This window comes from Leucoraja erinacea, unplaced genomic scaffold (genome assembly GCF_028641065.1).
Source record: "Leucoraja erinacea ecotype New England unplaced genomic scaffold, Leri_hhj_1 Leri_188S, whole genome shotgun sequence".
Classification (NCBI taxonomy): Eukaryota; Metazoa; Chordata; class Chondrichthyes; order Rajiformes; family Rajidae; genus Leucoraja; species Leucoraja erinaceus.
This window is the reverse complement of record NW_026576089.1, coordinates 127,930-142,500: the sequence shown is the minus strand read 5'-3', so window position 1 is coordinate 142,500 and position 14,571 is coordinate 127,930. Positions and strand designations below refer to the sequence as shown.

General features: G+C 52.1%; 1 protein-coding gene across 1 annotated transcript in view; it reads right to left on the bottom strand.

Annotated features, from left to right (window-relative positions):
• irak1 (interleukin-1 receptor-associated kinase 1) overlaps positions 1-14,571 on the bottom strand; it is a 38,892-nt gene that overhangs the window by 4,056 nt on the left and 20,265 nt on the right. Inside the window, exons 5-13 of the mRNA XM_055666081.1 lie at positions 12,247-12,447; positions 11,050-11,114; positions 8,945-9,059; positions 7,361-7,476; positions 6,154-6,358; positions 5,531-5,599; positions 4,337-4,558; positions 2,111-2,597; positions 175-300 (exon numbers count right to left, since the gene is read on the bottom strand). Of these exons, the coding sequence (XP_055522056.1) occupies positions 175-300; positions 2,111-2,597; positions 4,337-4,558; positions 5,531-5,599; positions 6,154-6,358; positions 7,361-7,476; positions 8,945-9,059; positions 11,050-11,114; positions 12,247-12,447 (1,606 nt within the window). The remainder of the gene's footprint in view (positions 1-174; positions 301-2,110; positions 2,598-4,336; positions 4,559-5,530; positions 5,600-6,153; positions 6,359-7,360; positions 7,477-8,944; positions 9,060-11,049; positions 11,115-12,246; positions 12,448-14,571) is intronic.

Sequence of the window (14,571 nt, the reverse complement as noted above, 5' to 3'; positions counted from 1 at the left end):
TCTAACCTCACAGACTGGTGAGCCAAACCCTCACGGCACCAGAGACCTGGGTTCGATCCTGATCTCAGGGGCTGTCTGCGTGGAGTTTGCAGGTTAGTTTGTAGAGTCCCGGGGAGCCGCGCGGTTGGGCGAAGAGCGGAGAGAGAGAGAGAGAACGGGGGTGCCGAGCGTCACCTGGTCTGGGCGTAAAGGATAGCATCTCGCCGCTGTCGATCTGCCCGGCCTTGTACAGCTCCAACTGCTGCAGGATCTTCTGCTTGGCACAGTTCACCACGATGGTCCTCGAGGGCAAGGATGAGGCTGGCGGAGAGAAGGTGTGGGAGTTACTGCGGTGTGTGTGTGTGTGTGTGTGTGTGTGTGTGTGTGTGTGTGTGTGTGTGTGTGTGTGTGTGTGTGTGTGTGTGTGTGTGTGTGGGGGGGGGGGGGGGGGGGGTAAAAAACAAATCTCTACACGCCTGCAGCAGTGTTATAAACCAACAGAGTAAAACCTATGCAAATTAAACATTCCATTTGGATAAATGTGAGGTTATCCATTTTGGTGGCAAAAACGGGAAAGCAGACTATTATCTAAATGGTGGCCGATTGGGAAAGGGGGAGATGCAGCGAGACCTGGGTGTCATGGTACACCAGTCATTGAAGGTAGGCAAGTATTTTGTTGCCTCTTGAAGACAATGGCAATAGATTGAATCCAAATCTAAACGGTGGCCACAAATTTCACAGCAGTGAAAGAAAGCGAATGGTATGTTAGCTTTCATAGCAAAAGGATTTGAGTCTAGGAGCAGGGAGGTTCTACTGCAGTTGTACAGGGTCTTGGTGAGACCACACCTGGAGTATTGCGTACAGTTTTGGTCCCCTAATCTGAGGAAGGACATTCTTGCCATAGAGGATTTGAGTATAGGAGCAGGGAGGTTCTACTGCAGTTGTACAGGGTCTTGGTGAGACCACACCTGGAGTATTGCGTACAGTTTTGGTCTCCTAATCTGAGGAAGGACATTATTACCATAGAGGGAGTGCAGAGAATGTTCACCAGACTGATTCCTGGGATGTCAGGACTGTCTTATGAAGAAAGACTGGATAGACTTGATTTATACTCTCTAGAATTTAGGAGATTGAGGGGGGGATCTTATAGAAACTTACAAAATTCTTAAGGGGTTGGACAGGCTAGATGCAGGAAGATTGTTCCCGATGTTAGGGAAGACCAGGACAAGGGGTCACAGCTTAAGGATAAGGGGGAAATCCTTTAAAACCGAGATGAGAAGAACGTTTTTCACACAGAGAGTGGTGAATCTCTGGAACTCTCTGCCACAGAGGGTAGTTGAGGCCACAGTTCATTGGCTATATTTAAGAGGGAGTTAGATGTGGCCCTTGTGTCTAAGGGGATCAGGGGGTATGGAGAGAAGGCAGGTACGGGATACTGAGTTGGATGATCAGCCATGATCATATTGAATGGCGAATGGTGCAGGCTCGAAGGGCCGAATGGCCTACTCCTGCACCTAATTTCTATGTTTCTATGTTTCTATGATCATATTGAATGGCGGTGCAGGCTCGAAGGGCCAAATGGCCTCTACTCCTGCACCTAATTTCTATGTTTCTAGGAGGTAGTTGAGGCTGGGACTATCCCAACGTTTAAGAAAGTTAGACAGGTACATGGATAGGACGGGTTTGGAGGGATATGGACCAAATAAGGGCAGGTGGGACTGGTGTAGCTGGGACATGTTGGGCGGTGTGGGCAAGATGGGCGTGTTTCCACACTGTATCACTCTGTGACTAATGTAGATGGGGCATGTTGGGCGGTGTGGGCATGTTGGGCCGAAGGGCCTGTTTCCACACTGTATCACTCTGTGACTAGTGTAGATGGGGCAAGGTGGGTCGAAGGGCCTGTTTCCACACTGTATCACTCTGTGACCAGTGTAGACGGGGCATGTTGGGCCAAAGGGCCTGTTTCCATGCTGTGTGACTAGTGTAGATGGGGCATGTTGGCCGGTGTGGGCAAGTTGTGCGGAAGGGCCTGTTTCCACACTGTATCACTCTGTGACTAATGTAGATGGGGCATGTTGGCCGGTGTGGGCAAGTTGTGCTGAAGGGCCTGTTTCCACACTGTATCACTTACCTTCGGAGTTGGTGGAGAGGGGCGATTGGCGGTGATCCCCCGGCACGGCGCCACTGTCCGGCGACCAGAACTGCCGCCGGCAAACGCCGCCACCGCCGTGATCGGTCGAACTCTCGTCGGATTCCACCGGGTGGCGCGGGCTTGGGAGGGAGGCGGAGGCGGAGGCGGAGGAGAAGGCGGAGGGGGAGGAGGAATAGGCACCGGAATATCCGCTGGCGTCTCCGCCGGCCAGCGAGTCCGAGCTGCGGAGGAAGGGAGGGGACGAGCCGAGGGAGTCCGAGCTGAACGGGCAACGTGCGGGCACCTCGCCGCCGCCGCCGAAACGGTAGGTGTTCTCCGTGGGGCTGAGCGAGCTGCGTTGCAATCTGTCCGCCAGTCCCATCACCGCCCGCCCCGTCTCCGGGACTGGTGGCACCGTCGGCGCCGATTCACGATGCGCGCGGGCAGTCCGCAGCGAGTCTCTCAGCTCCTCCAGCCTCTCGTAGACCTGGCGGGCACAAAAAACACACTGAGACCACGTTGACAAACACCAAACGCCTCCAGACATTGGTTAGCCTAGGCACCTCGAACTTCTACCGGTGCATATATTTGAGTATTGAGGATTTGAGTATAGAAACATAGAAATTAGGTGCAGGAGTAGGCCATTCGGCCCTTCGAGCCTGCACCATTTGCCATTCAATATGATCATGGCTGATCATCCAACTCAGTATCCCGTACCTGCCTTCTCTCCATACCCTCTGATCCCCTTGGCCTTGGCCACAAGGGCCACATCTAACTCCCTCTTAAATATAGCCAATGAACTGGCCTCAACTACCCTCTGTGGCAGAGAGTTCCAGAGATTCACCACTCTCTGTGTGAAAAAAGTTCTTCTCATCTCGACATTGACATTGGTTAGCCTAGGCACCTCGAACTTCTACCGGTGCATATATTTGAGTATTGAGGATTTGAGTATAGGAGCAGGGAGGTCCTACTGCAGTTGTACAGGGTCTTGGTGAGACCACACCTGGAGTATTGCGTACAGTTTTGGTCTCCTAATCTGAGGAAAGACATTCTTGCCACAGAGGATTTGAGTATAGGAGCAGGGAGGTTCTACTGCAGTTGCACAGGGTCTTGGTGAGACCACACCTGGAGTATTGCGTACAGTTTTGGTCTCCTATTCTGAGGAAAGACATTCTTGCCAGAGGATTTGAGTATAGGAGCAGGGAGGTCCTACTGCAGTTGTACAGGGTCTTGGTGAGACCACACCTGGAGTATTGCGTACAGTTTTGGTCTCCTAATTTGAGGAAAGACATTCTTGCCATAGAGGATTTGAGTATAGGAGCAGGGAGGTTCTACTGCAGTTGTACAGGGTCTTGGTGAGACCACACCTGGAGTATTGCGTACAGTTTTGGTCTCCTAATCTGAGGAAAGACATTCTTACCATAGAGGGAGTACAGAGAAGGTTCACCAGACTGATTCCTGGGATGTCAGGACTTTCATATGAAGAAAGACTGGATAGACTCGGCTTGTACTCGCTAGAATTTAGTAGATTGAGGGGGGATCTTATAGAAACATACAAAATTCTTAAGGGGTTGGACATGGCTAGATGCAGGAAGATTGTTCCCGATGTTGGGGATGTCCAGAACAAGGGGTCACACAGTTTAAGGATGACCCTGTACAACTGCAGTAGAACCTCCCTGCTCTTATACTCAAATCCTTTTGCTATGAATGCTAACATACCATTCACTTTTTTCACTGCCTGCTGTACCTGCATGCCTACTTTCATAGACTGATGTACAAGGACCCCCAGATCCCCTTTTCCCAACTTGACGCCATTTAGATAGTAATCTGCCTTCCTGTTTTTGCTACCAAAGAGGATAACCTCACATTTATCCGCATTAAACTGCATCTGCCGCGCATCTGCCCACTCCCCCAATCTGTCCTCATCCTCATAGCATCCTCCTCACAGTCCACAGTCTCACCAAGACCCTGTTCAACTGCAGTAGAACCCCCCTGCTCCTAGACTCGAATCCTCTATGGCAAGAATGTCCTTCCTCAGATTAGGAGACCAAAACTGTACGCAATACTCCAGGTGTGGTCTCACCAAGACCCTGTACAACTGCAGTAGAACCTCCCTGCTCCTAGACTCGAATCCTCTATGGCAAGAATGTCTTTCCCCAACATCGGGATGACGTTATAACGTTCGCCTGCGCCCCTGATTCTGCTCCCAAGTCGTGTGTCACTTACCCGAGTCATCTTGGGTCTCCGGTTCCGCTTGCGGTTGAGGCACTCGGACGCGAGGATGCAGAGGCGAGGGGGGAGGTCGGGTGGGCAGGCTCCCGCTGCTCCGTCCAGGTGAACGCGGCAAACTCTGGCGACGACTCGCTGCCCCCGCGGCACCGCCGTGTCCGTCCTCCCCGTGCTTTCCTCCTTCTCCTCTTCTTCCTCCGCCTCCTCGATCACGTCCTTCTGCAGCGGGAAAAGGGGGTACGGCAGGCAGTGAAGAAAGCCAATGACCTTCATAACAAGAGGAATTGAGTATAGGAGCAAAGCAGTTGTACAGGGCCCTAGTGAGACCACACCTGGAGTATTGTGTGCAGTTTTGGCCTGTTGGCCTTCATAACAAGAGGAGTCGAGTATAGGAGCAAAGAGGTCCTTCTGCAGTTGTACAGGGCCCTGGTGAGACCACACCTGTAGTATTGTGTGCAGTTTTGGTCACCTAATTTGAGGAAGGACATTCTTGCTATTGAGGGAGCCCAGCGTAGGTTTGACAGGCGGGACTGTCGTATGCTGAGAGAATGGAGCGGCTGGGCTTGTACACTCTGGAATTTAGAAGGATGAGAGGATATCTTATTGAAACATGTAAGATTATTAAGGGTTTGGACACGCTAGAGGCAGGAAACATGTTCCCGATGTTGGGGGAGTCCATAAGCAGGGGTCACACACACAGTTTAAGAATAAGGGGTCAGCCATTTAGAACGGAGACAAGGAAACACTTTTTCTCGCACAGAGTGCTGAGTCTGTGGAATTCTCTGCCTCAGAGGGCGGTGGAGGCCGGTTCTTTGGATGCTTTCAAGAGAGAGATAGATAGGGCTCTTAAAGATAGCGGAGTCAGGGGATATGGGGAGAAGGCAGGAACGGGGTACTGATTGGGGATGTTCAGCCGTGATCACATTGAATGGCGGTGCTGGTTCGAAGGGCCGAACGGCCTCTATTCCGCTCTGTATCTCTAAACTAAACTAGTGAGTGGACGGGCGATCGCTGGTCGGCATGGACCCGTTGGGCCGAAGGGCCTGTTTCCGTGTTACATCTCTAAACTAAACTAAAAAATAAAGGCCGATTAAAGATAGTTACACGTGACGATAAACTAAATGACCTTCGACTTCCCTCTGTCCCCTCTCCCATCTGGGAGAATATTCGTCGGGCGGAAAGGCGACTCACCAGGAACTTGGATTTTGCCGAGATCTCCTGCTCCAGGGCCTTTCTTCCGGTCAGGATCTCCAGCAGAACCTGCGGTAGAGGCAGGGGGGGTGAGTGCGGGGAAAATTCGGAGGGCAGGTCCCCGCTCCTCACGGAAGTCCCGACGAGTCGAAGACCGGCCCCCACCCCCACCCTTACCTTCACGTCACACACAGTCTCTCCGAAGGGGCTGTTCCTCAAGTTCTGGCTCCTGTTCCCGATGTTGGGGGAGTCCAGAACCAGGGGCCACACACACACACACACCCACGTACAGAGAGACACACACACACACAGATATACGCAAACACACACAGATATACACAAACACACACACACACACACACACACGTACAGAGAGAGACACACACACACACACCCCACGTACAGAGACACACACACACACACACAGATATACACAAACACACACGCACATGTGCGCGCGCGCACACACACATGCACACACACACAGCTATACACAAACACAGAGACACACACACGCAAATGTGCGCGCGCACAATCACACACACACACCCCCCACGTACAGAGAGACACACACACCCACACAGATATACGCACACACACATAGCCAGCCACTCACCACGCACCACGCCAAAGCTGTAGGTGTCGAGCTCGAGGGCGAGCTGGCCAGACATGATGTACTCGTCGGGCAGGTAGGCCAGGGTTCCCCGCAGATTCCGCGTGCTGCCCACCGTGCAGCTGCCCTCGCGCCCGCTGGAGTAGCGGCTGAACCGCGCCAGGCCAAAGTCCCCCAGCTTGGCCACGAAGTGTTCGTCCAGCAGGATGTTGGAGCTGCCGCGGGGAGAAGGGGGGGGGGGGGGGGGGGGGGGGGGGGGGGGGGGGGGGGGGGGGGGGGGGGGGGGGGGGGAGGGGGGGGGGGGGGGGGGGGGGGGGGGGGGGGGGGGGGGGGGGGGGGGGGGGGAGGGTGGACACAGTGAGAACCAAAGATCACAGAGCGGAGCGAGATGGTCCACTCATGACAAAATCCAAATGGGCTGACGAGTGTAGTACGCAATGGAGCGGAACGTCGGCCATTTTGGGAAGCCCGACACGACTTCAGTTATGCCTCTCGCAGTGTAATCAGCATTGCGGCGGGGGGGGGGGGGGGTGCTGAGCAGTATGTGTGTGTGTGTGTGTGTGTGTGTGTGTGTGTGTGTGTGTGTGTGTGTGTGTGTGTGTGTGTGTGTGTGTGTGTGTGTGTGTGTGTGTATGTGTATGTGTATGTGTATGTGTGTGTGTGTGTGTGTGTGTATGTGTGTGTGTATGTGTGTGTGTGTGTGTGTGTGTGTGTGTGTGTGTGTATGTGTATGTGTATGTGTGTGTGTATGTATGTGTGTGTGTGTGTGTGTGTGTGTGTGTGTGTATGTATATGTGTGTGTGTGTGTGGTGTGTGTGTGTGTGTGTGTGTGTGTGTGTGTGTGTGTGTGTGTGTGTATATGTATATGTGTGTGTGTGTGTGTGTGTGTGTGTGTGTGTGTATATGTGTGTGTGTGTATGTGTGTGTATATATGTGTGTATATGTGTGTGTGTGTGTGTGTGTGTGTGTGTGTGTGGGGGGGTGTGTGTGTGGGGGGGGGAAGAGCGGGGAGGAAACGGTGGAGAGAGGTGGAAAGGGGGGGGTGGGTCTGAGGAGGGGGGAGGAGAGGAGGGGAAGATAGAGGGCGGAGGGGAACTGATCACTGTCTCTTCCCCCCCCTCCCCCCCCCCCCCCCGCCACAACTCCTTCCCCTCCCCTCCCTCAGCCAATGCCCCAACATCCCCCTCCCTCGATCAACACCCCCCGCCACTCGTTACCTCTTGACATCGCCGTGAATGAGGCTGGGCCGGCTGCCGTGCAGGAACTGGATGGCCCGAGCGGCCCCCAGCACCACCTCAAGCCGCTGGAGCCAGGACAGGGGGGCGGTGCCGTCCTGTAGGGAGATTCAAGAGTCAAGAGTCAATTTAATTGTCATTTGGACCCCTTGAGGTCCACACGAAATGCCGTTTCTGCAGCCATACATTACAAACAAATATGTCCGGGAACATTACCATCTGGTTTGGGAATTGCTCTGCCAAGGACAAGAAGGCTCTGTAGAGAGTAGTGCGTTCGGCCGAACAAACGCACTATGGGAACTTCACTCACCCCCCTGCAGGAACTATACAACAGGAGGTGCAACTCCAGAGCAAACAAAATCATGAGAGACCCCTTCCACCCCTGCAACGGACTGTTCCAGCTGCTACGGTCAGGCAAACGCCTCCGTTGCCATGCAGTGAGAACGGAGAGGTTGAGAAGGAGTTTCTTCCCAGAGGCAATTCGGACTGTAAACGCCTTTCTCACCAGGGACTAACTCTACAGAACGTTTTTTCCATTCTATTATTTATTATGTAAAAGAATATGTGTGTTATGATTGTGTTTATAATTTGTTTGGTTGTTTTGTTGTTTGTCTTTTGCACAAAAGTCCGCGAGCATTGCCACTTTCATTTCACTGCACATTTCGTATGTGTATGTGACAAATAAACTTGACTTGACTTGACCCAAGACACAACATAATTTACATAAACATCCACCACATCGCTGTGATGGAAGGCCAAAAAAACTTATCTCTCCACTGCACTCTCCCCCCTCGATGTCAGAGTCAAAGTCAAAGCCCCCGGCTGGCGATGGCGATTGTCCCGCGGCCATTAAAGCCACGCCGGGTGATGCAAGGTCACACACCGGGTTCTTGATGTTAGAGCCCCCGGCGTGCGCTCGCAGAGTCCCGCGGCCATTCCAAGCCGCGCGGGGCGGTGATGTCAGGCCCCGCTCCAGGAGCTCTTCGACCCCCGCAACTTGGGCGGGAGAAGTCGCCGTTGCGGGAGCCCTGAAAAGCGGTCTCCCTCCAGGGACCCGCAGGCTCCCGGTGCCGCCGTCCGCCAGACCCGCAGTTGCAGCCCCCGAATCTCTGGAGGTCGGGCCGCAGCAGCACTCCACGACCGCTCCACCGCTCCACCCACTCCACCCGGATGACCTTGCTTCCGTCGAGGGGATTTATCGCAGTCGCTGCCTCAAAAAGGCTGGCAGTATCATCAAGGACCCACACACCATCCTGGCCACTCACTCATCTCCCTGCTACTTTCAGGTAGAAGGTACAGGAGCCTGAAGACTGCAACGTCCAGGTTCAGGAATAGCTACTTCCCCACAGGTTCAGGAATAGCTACTTCCCCACAGCCATCAGGCTATTAAACCTGGCTCGGACAAAACTCTGAACATTAATAACCCATTATCTGTTATTTGCACTTTATCAGTTTATTTATTCATGTGTTTTGTGGTCAATGCCTATTATGGTCTGTGTGCTGAAGCAAAGCAAGAATTTCATTGTGCTATCAGGGACACATGACATTGAACTTGAGTATTCCTACCTGACACTGGAGACGCTCCTGCAGGGAGCCGTTGGGCATGTAGCTGTAGACCAGGCAGTAGATGCCGTCCTCTACGCAGCACCCAGCCAGCTCCATGATGTTCGGGTGTCGGTACCTTGGGAGGACAAGGGGCAAACGTCACGCACACACTCACGTAAACCAACCTCCCCCTGCCATCGACTCCATCTACACCTCGCGCTGCCTCGGCAAGGTAAGCAGCATCATCACGGGCCAGTCTCACCCCCCGTCACTCCCTCTTCTCCCCTCTCCCATCGGGCAAGAGGTACAGAAGTGTGACAACAAACGCACACACACCTCCAGATTCAGGGGGAGTTTCTCTCCGACTGTTATCAGGCAACTGAACCATCTTCTCACCAACTAGAGAGCGGTCCTGACATCTCATACACCTCTTTATTATTATCATAGACAATAGGTGCAGGAGTAGAGGCCATTCGGCCCTTCGAGCCTGCACCACCATTCAATATGATCATGGCTGATCATCCAACTCAGTATCCTGTACCTGCCTTCTCTCCATACCCCCTGATCCCTTTAGGCACAAGGGCCACATCTAACTCCCTCTTAAATATAACCAATGAACTGGCCTCAACTACTTTCTGTGGCAGAGAATTCCACAGATTCACCAGTCTCTGCGTGAAAAAAGAAATTCTCATCTCAGTCCAACAGGCCAAAACTACACACAATACTCCAGGTGTGGTCTCACTAGGTCCCTTCATATGAAGAAAGACTGGATAGACTCGGTTTGTACTCGCTAGAATTTAGGAGATTGAGGGGGGATCTTATAGAAACTTACAAAATTCTTAAGGGGTTGGACAGGCTAGATGCAGGAAGATTGTTCCCGATGTTGGGGAAGTCCAGAACAAGAGGTCACACAGTTTAAGGATAAGGGGGAAATCCTTTAGGACCGTGATGAGGAAAACATTTTTCACACAGAGAGCGGTGAATCTGTGGAATTCTCTGCCACAGAAGGTAGTTGAGGCCACACAGTTCATTGGCTATATTTAAGAGGGAGTTAGATGTGGCCCTTGTGGCTAAAGGGATCAGGGGGTATGGAGAGAAGGCAGGGATGGGATACTGAGTTGGATGATCAGCCGTGATCATATTGAATGGCGGCGCAGGCTCGAAGGGCCGAATGGCCTCTACTCCTGCACCTATTTTCTATGTTTCTAAGTTTACAACTGCAGAAGGACCTCTTTGCTCCTATACTCGATTCCTCTTGTTATAAAGGCCAACCATATAAAGACCATTGGCTTTCTTCACTGCCTGCTGTACCTGCAAGATTATCTTTGGTGTAAACCAGTATCTGCAGTCGGTCGCTGCAGGTTACACTATAAGGAGAGGGGGAACGAGAAGCAGACTCACGAGGATAAATGGGGATCCTGTGGATAGGGTGAACTGTTTTAAATATCTGGGAGTCCACATCTCCGAGGATATGACATGGGCATCACACGCCTCAGCACTCGTGAGTAAGGCAAGGCAGCGCCTTTACCACCTCAGGCAATTGAGGAAATTCAGAGTGTCTCCGAGGATACTCCAGTGCTTCTACGCAGCGGCGGTGGAAAGCATCTTGTCCGGGAACATTACCATCTGGTTTGGGAATTGCTCTGCCAAGGACAAGAAGGCTCTGCAGAGAGTAGTGCGTTCGGCCGAACAAACGCACTATGGGAACTTCACTCGCCCCCCTGCAGGAACTATACAACAGGAGGTGCAACTCCAGAGCAATGGGGGACCCCTTCCACCCCTGCAACGGACTGTTCCAGCTGCTACGCTCAGGCAAACGCCTCCGTTGCCATGCGGTGAGAACGGAGAGGTTGAGAAGGAGTTTCTTCCCAGAGGCAATTCGGACTGTAAACGCCTATCTCACCAGGGACTAACTCTACTGAACGTTTTTCCTTCCATTATTTATTATGTAAAAGAATATGTGTGTTATGATTGTGTTTATAATTTGTTTGGTTGTTTTGTTGTTTGTCTTTTGCACAAAAGTCCACGAGCATTGCCACTTTCATTTCACTGCACATCTCGTATGTGTATGTGACAAATAAACTTGACTTGACTTGACCAAACTGTGCAAGGTAAAGTCCACTCACAGGTACAGCTTTTCCAGCTCGGTGTAGAAACTCTTTTGTACTGTCGCCCAGTCCAGATCGGAATCCTGCACCAGGGGAGATAGAATGAGAAGGTCGCGGAATGCTGAATAGTAGAGTTGCAGCCTCACAGCGCCAGAGACCAGGGTTCCCGCATGTTCTCTCTCCCCGTGACCTGCATGGGTTTTCCCCCGGGATGCTCCGCTTTCCTCCCACACCCCAAAGACGTGCAGGCTTATAGATTAATAATTGGATTGGTCCAATTGTAAATTGTCCCCAGGGTGTGTAGGATAGAAATGTGGAAAACAAACCAGGCCCTTCGAGCCAGCGCCGCCATTCAATATGATCACGGCCGATCATCCACAATCAGTACCCCGTTCCTGCCTTCTCCCCACATCCCTTGATTCCGTTAGCCCCAAGAGCCAAATCTAACTCTCCCTCTTGAAAACATCCCGTGAATCGGCCTCCACTGCCTTCTGTGGACGAGGAAACACTTGGACGAGAGGGCATCTCATTGAAGGATGAGAGGGCATCTCATTGAAACATATACAATTATTAAGGGTTTGGACACGCTAGAGGCAAGAAACATGTTCCCGATGTTGGGGGGAGTCCTGAACCGCGCGCGCGCGCGCGCGCGCGCACACACACACACACACACACACACACACACACACACACACACACACACACACACACACACACACACACACACGCACACACACACACACACACACACACACACACACACACACACACACACACACAGTTTAACAATAAGGGGTCGGCCATTTAGAACGGAGAAGAGGAAAAACTTTTCCTCACAGAGAGTTGTGAGTCTGTGGAATTCTCTGCCTCGGAGGGCGGTGGAGGCAGGTTCTCTGGATGCTTTCAAGAGAGAGCTAGATAGGGCTCTTAAAGATAGCGGAGTCAAGGGGATATGGGGAGATGGCAGGAACGGGGTACTGATTGGGGATGATCAGCCATGATCACATTGGATGGCGGTGCTGGCTTGAAGGGCCGAATGGCCTCTACTCCTGCACCTATTGTCTGTTGTCACCCGGAGAAAACCGACGCAGTCGTGGGGAGAACGTGCAAACTCCGCACTGAGGTCAGGATTGAAGCTGGGTCTCCGGCGCCGTAAGGTTGGTGGGGGGGGGGGGGGGGGGGGGGGGGGGGGGTGAGGGGTTGGGGGCGGCTAACCTTTTTCAGCCGTTTCACCGCGAATTCGGTGTGCCGCATCAGCCCGCGATAGACGCAGCCAAAGCCGCCTTCGCCGAGCTTCCGATCCTCGGCAAAGTTGCGGGTGCCGGCTCGCAGTTCGCCGAGGGGCCATTGGAACACGCTCGCCGTGACGGGCGGCGGCGGCAGCGACTCTGAGCCGGACGCCTCAGTCCCCCGAAGCTGCGGAAAGAAAAAAACGGTTCAAGGCGGACGTTTTACGCAACGCGCGGGCGGCCGGCCGAGCTTCAGATCGCTGGAGGAACTCGACACAGAGAACAAGTACCGTACAGGAATAGGCCCCTCAGACCGAACAATACCGCATCAGATATAGATATGCCATTTATTGTCACTATACATGTACAATGAAATTAAAAGCTGCTCGTACTCAGTGCATACATATAATGGGGGGGGGGGGGGGGGATAGGTGCACAATTCTGCGGCGCTATATACATATATACAGATGGAAGTCCGGGTGTTGGGCTGTGAAGTCAGTGCATGTGTGAATTTAGAAACACATAGAAACATAGAAATTAGGTGCAGGAGTAGGCCATTCGGCCCTTCGAGCCTGCACCGCCATTCAATATGATCATGGCTGATCATTCAACTCAGTATCCCGTACCTGCCTTCTCTCCATACCCCCCTGATCCCCTTAGCCACAAGGGCCACATCTAACTCCCTCTTAAATATAGCCAATGAAGTGGCCTCAACTACCCTCTGTGGCAGAGAGTTCCAGAGATTCACCACTCTCTGCGTGAAAAAAGTTCTTCTCATCTCGGTTTTAAAGGATTTCCCCTTTATCCTTAAGCTGTGACCCCTTGTCCTGGACTTCCCCAACATTGGGAACAATCTTCCTGCATCTAGCCTGTCCAACCCCTTAAGAATTTTGTAAGTTTCTATAAGATCCCCTCTCAATCTTCTAAATTCTAGAGAGTATAAAACCAAGTCTATCCAGTCTTTCTTCATAAGACAGTCCTGACATCCCAGGAATCAGTCTGGTGAACCGTCTCTGCACTCCCTCTATGGCAATGAATGCACTATGTATACATGTACAATGAAATTAAAAGCTGCTCGTACTCAGCGCATACATATAATTTAGTACAAAAAACAAGAAACAGAAAAACAAAAACAGAAGGGAGAAGGGGGGGGGGGGGGGGGGGGGGGGGGGGGGGGGGGGGTAGCTGCACACAATTCTGCGGCGCTATATAACATATATACAGATGGAAGTCCGGGTGTTGGGCTGTGAAGTCAGTGCATGTGTGAATTTGAATTAAGAGTGGTTATAATTTTCGGAAAGCAACTATTCCTGAGTCTGTTTGTCCTGGATTTGATGCACCTATAGCGCCTTCCAGAGGGCAGCAGGTCGAACAGTCCAAACGCAGGATGGGAGCTGTCTTTGATGATCTTCTTTGCCCTGCTAAGGCAGCGGGAGGTGTAGATGTCCATCAGGGAGGGGAGAGGGCAACCAATGATCTTCTGTGCTGTCCTAGTTACCCTCTGAAGCCTCTCCCTGTCTGCCATGGTGCAGCTGCCATACCATGCTGTCATGCAGTATGTCAGCAGGCTCTCGATGGACGAGCGGTAGAAGGTCAGCAGCAGGTTAGTCCAGGTTGTGCTTCCTGAGGACCCTCAGGAAGTGCAGCCACTGCTGAGCCTTCTTGATGACCGCTGTCGTGTTGTCTGTCCAGGAGATATCAGCAGCGATATGGACGCCGAGAAACCGGAAGGTGTTGACCCTCTCCACACACTCGCTGTTGATGTGTAGGGGGGCTAAGTCGGTGCTGTGCCTCCTGAAGTCGACAATGAGCTCTTTTGTTTTCCTGGTGTTCAGAGCCAGATTGTTTTCTGAGCACCAGGTTGTCAACTTTAGGACTTCCTCTCTGTAGGCTGCCTCGTCTCCCTTTGAAATAAGTCCGACTCCCTTTGAAATAAGTCCGGCTACATGTTCTAGCGTTGTTACAATCCCTGCCAGCGCTGGAGCTCAAGATCTGAAAAAGTTACTTTTATAACAACTAAACAGGTTCGCTTCTTAATAAACAGACACCACACAAACTGTTTGGTAGACCAGTTCAAAACTTTACTTAACATCGGCCGATGGAAGGGAGGGAGAACTCCAGTCAAGTGACTAACACAGACACTTGACTGTCCTCAGCCACCTTCTCTGAACAACAGAATTACATTGCTTTAAATAGGTTTTTTTGTCCCCTTATCACATTCCACAGACATTAGTCATGGTCAGAAGTACTGGAAAAGGTTTCCACAGAATGCATCACATCAAACCTTTTTTTTACATGGTACAAGATATAC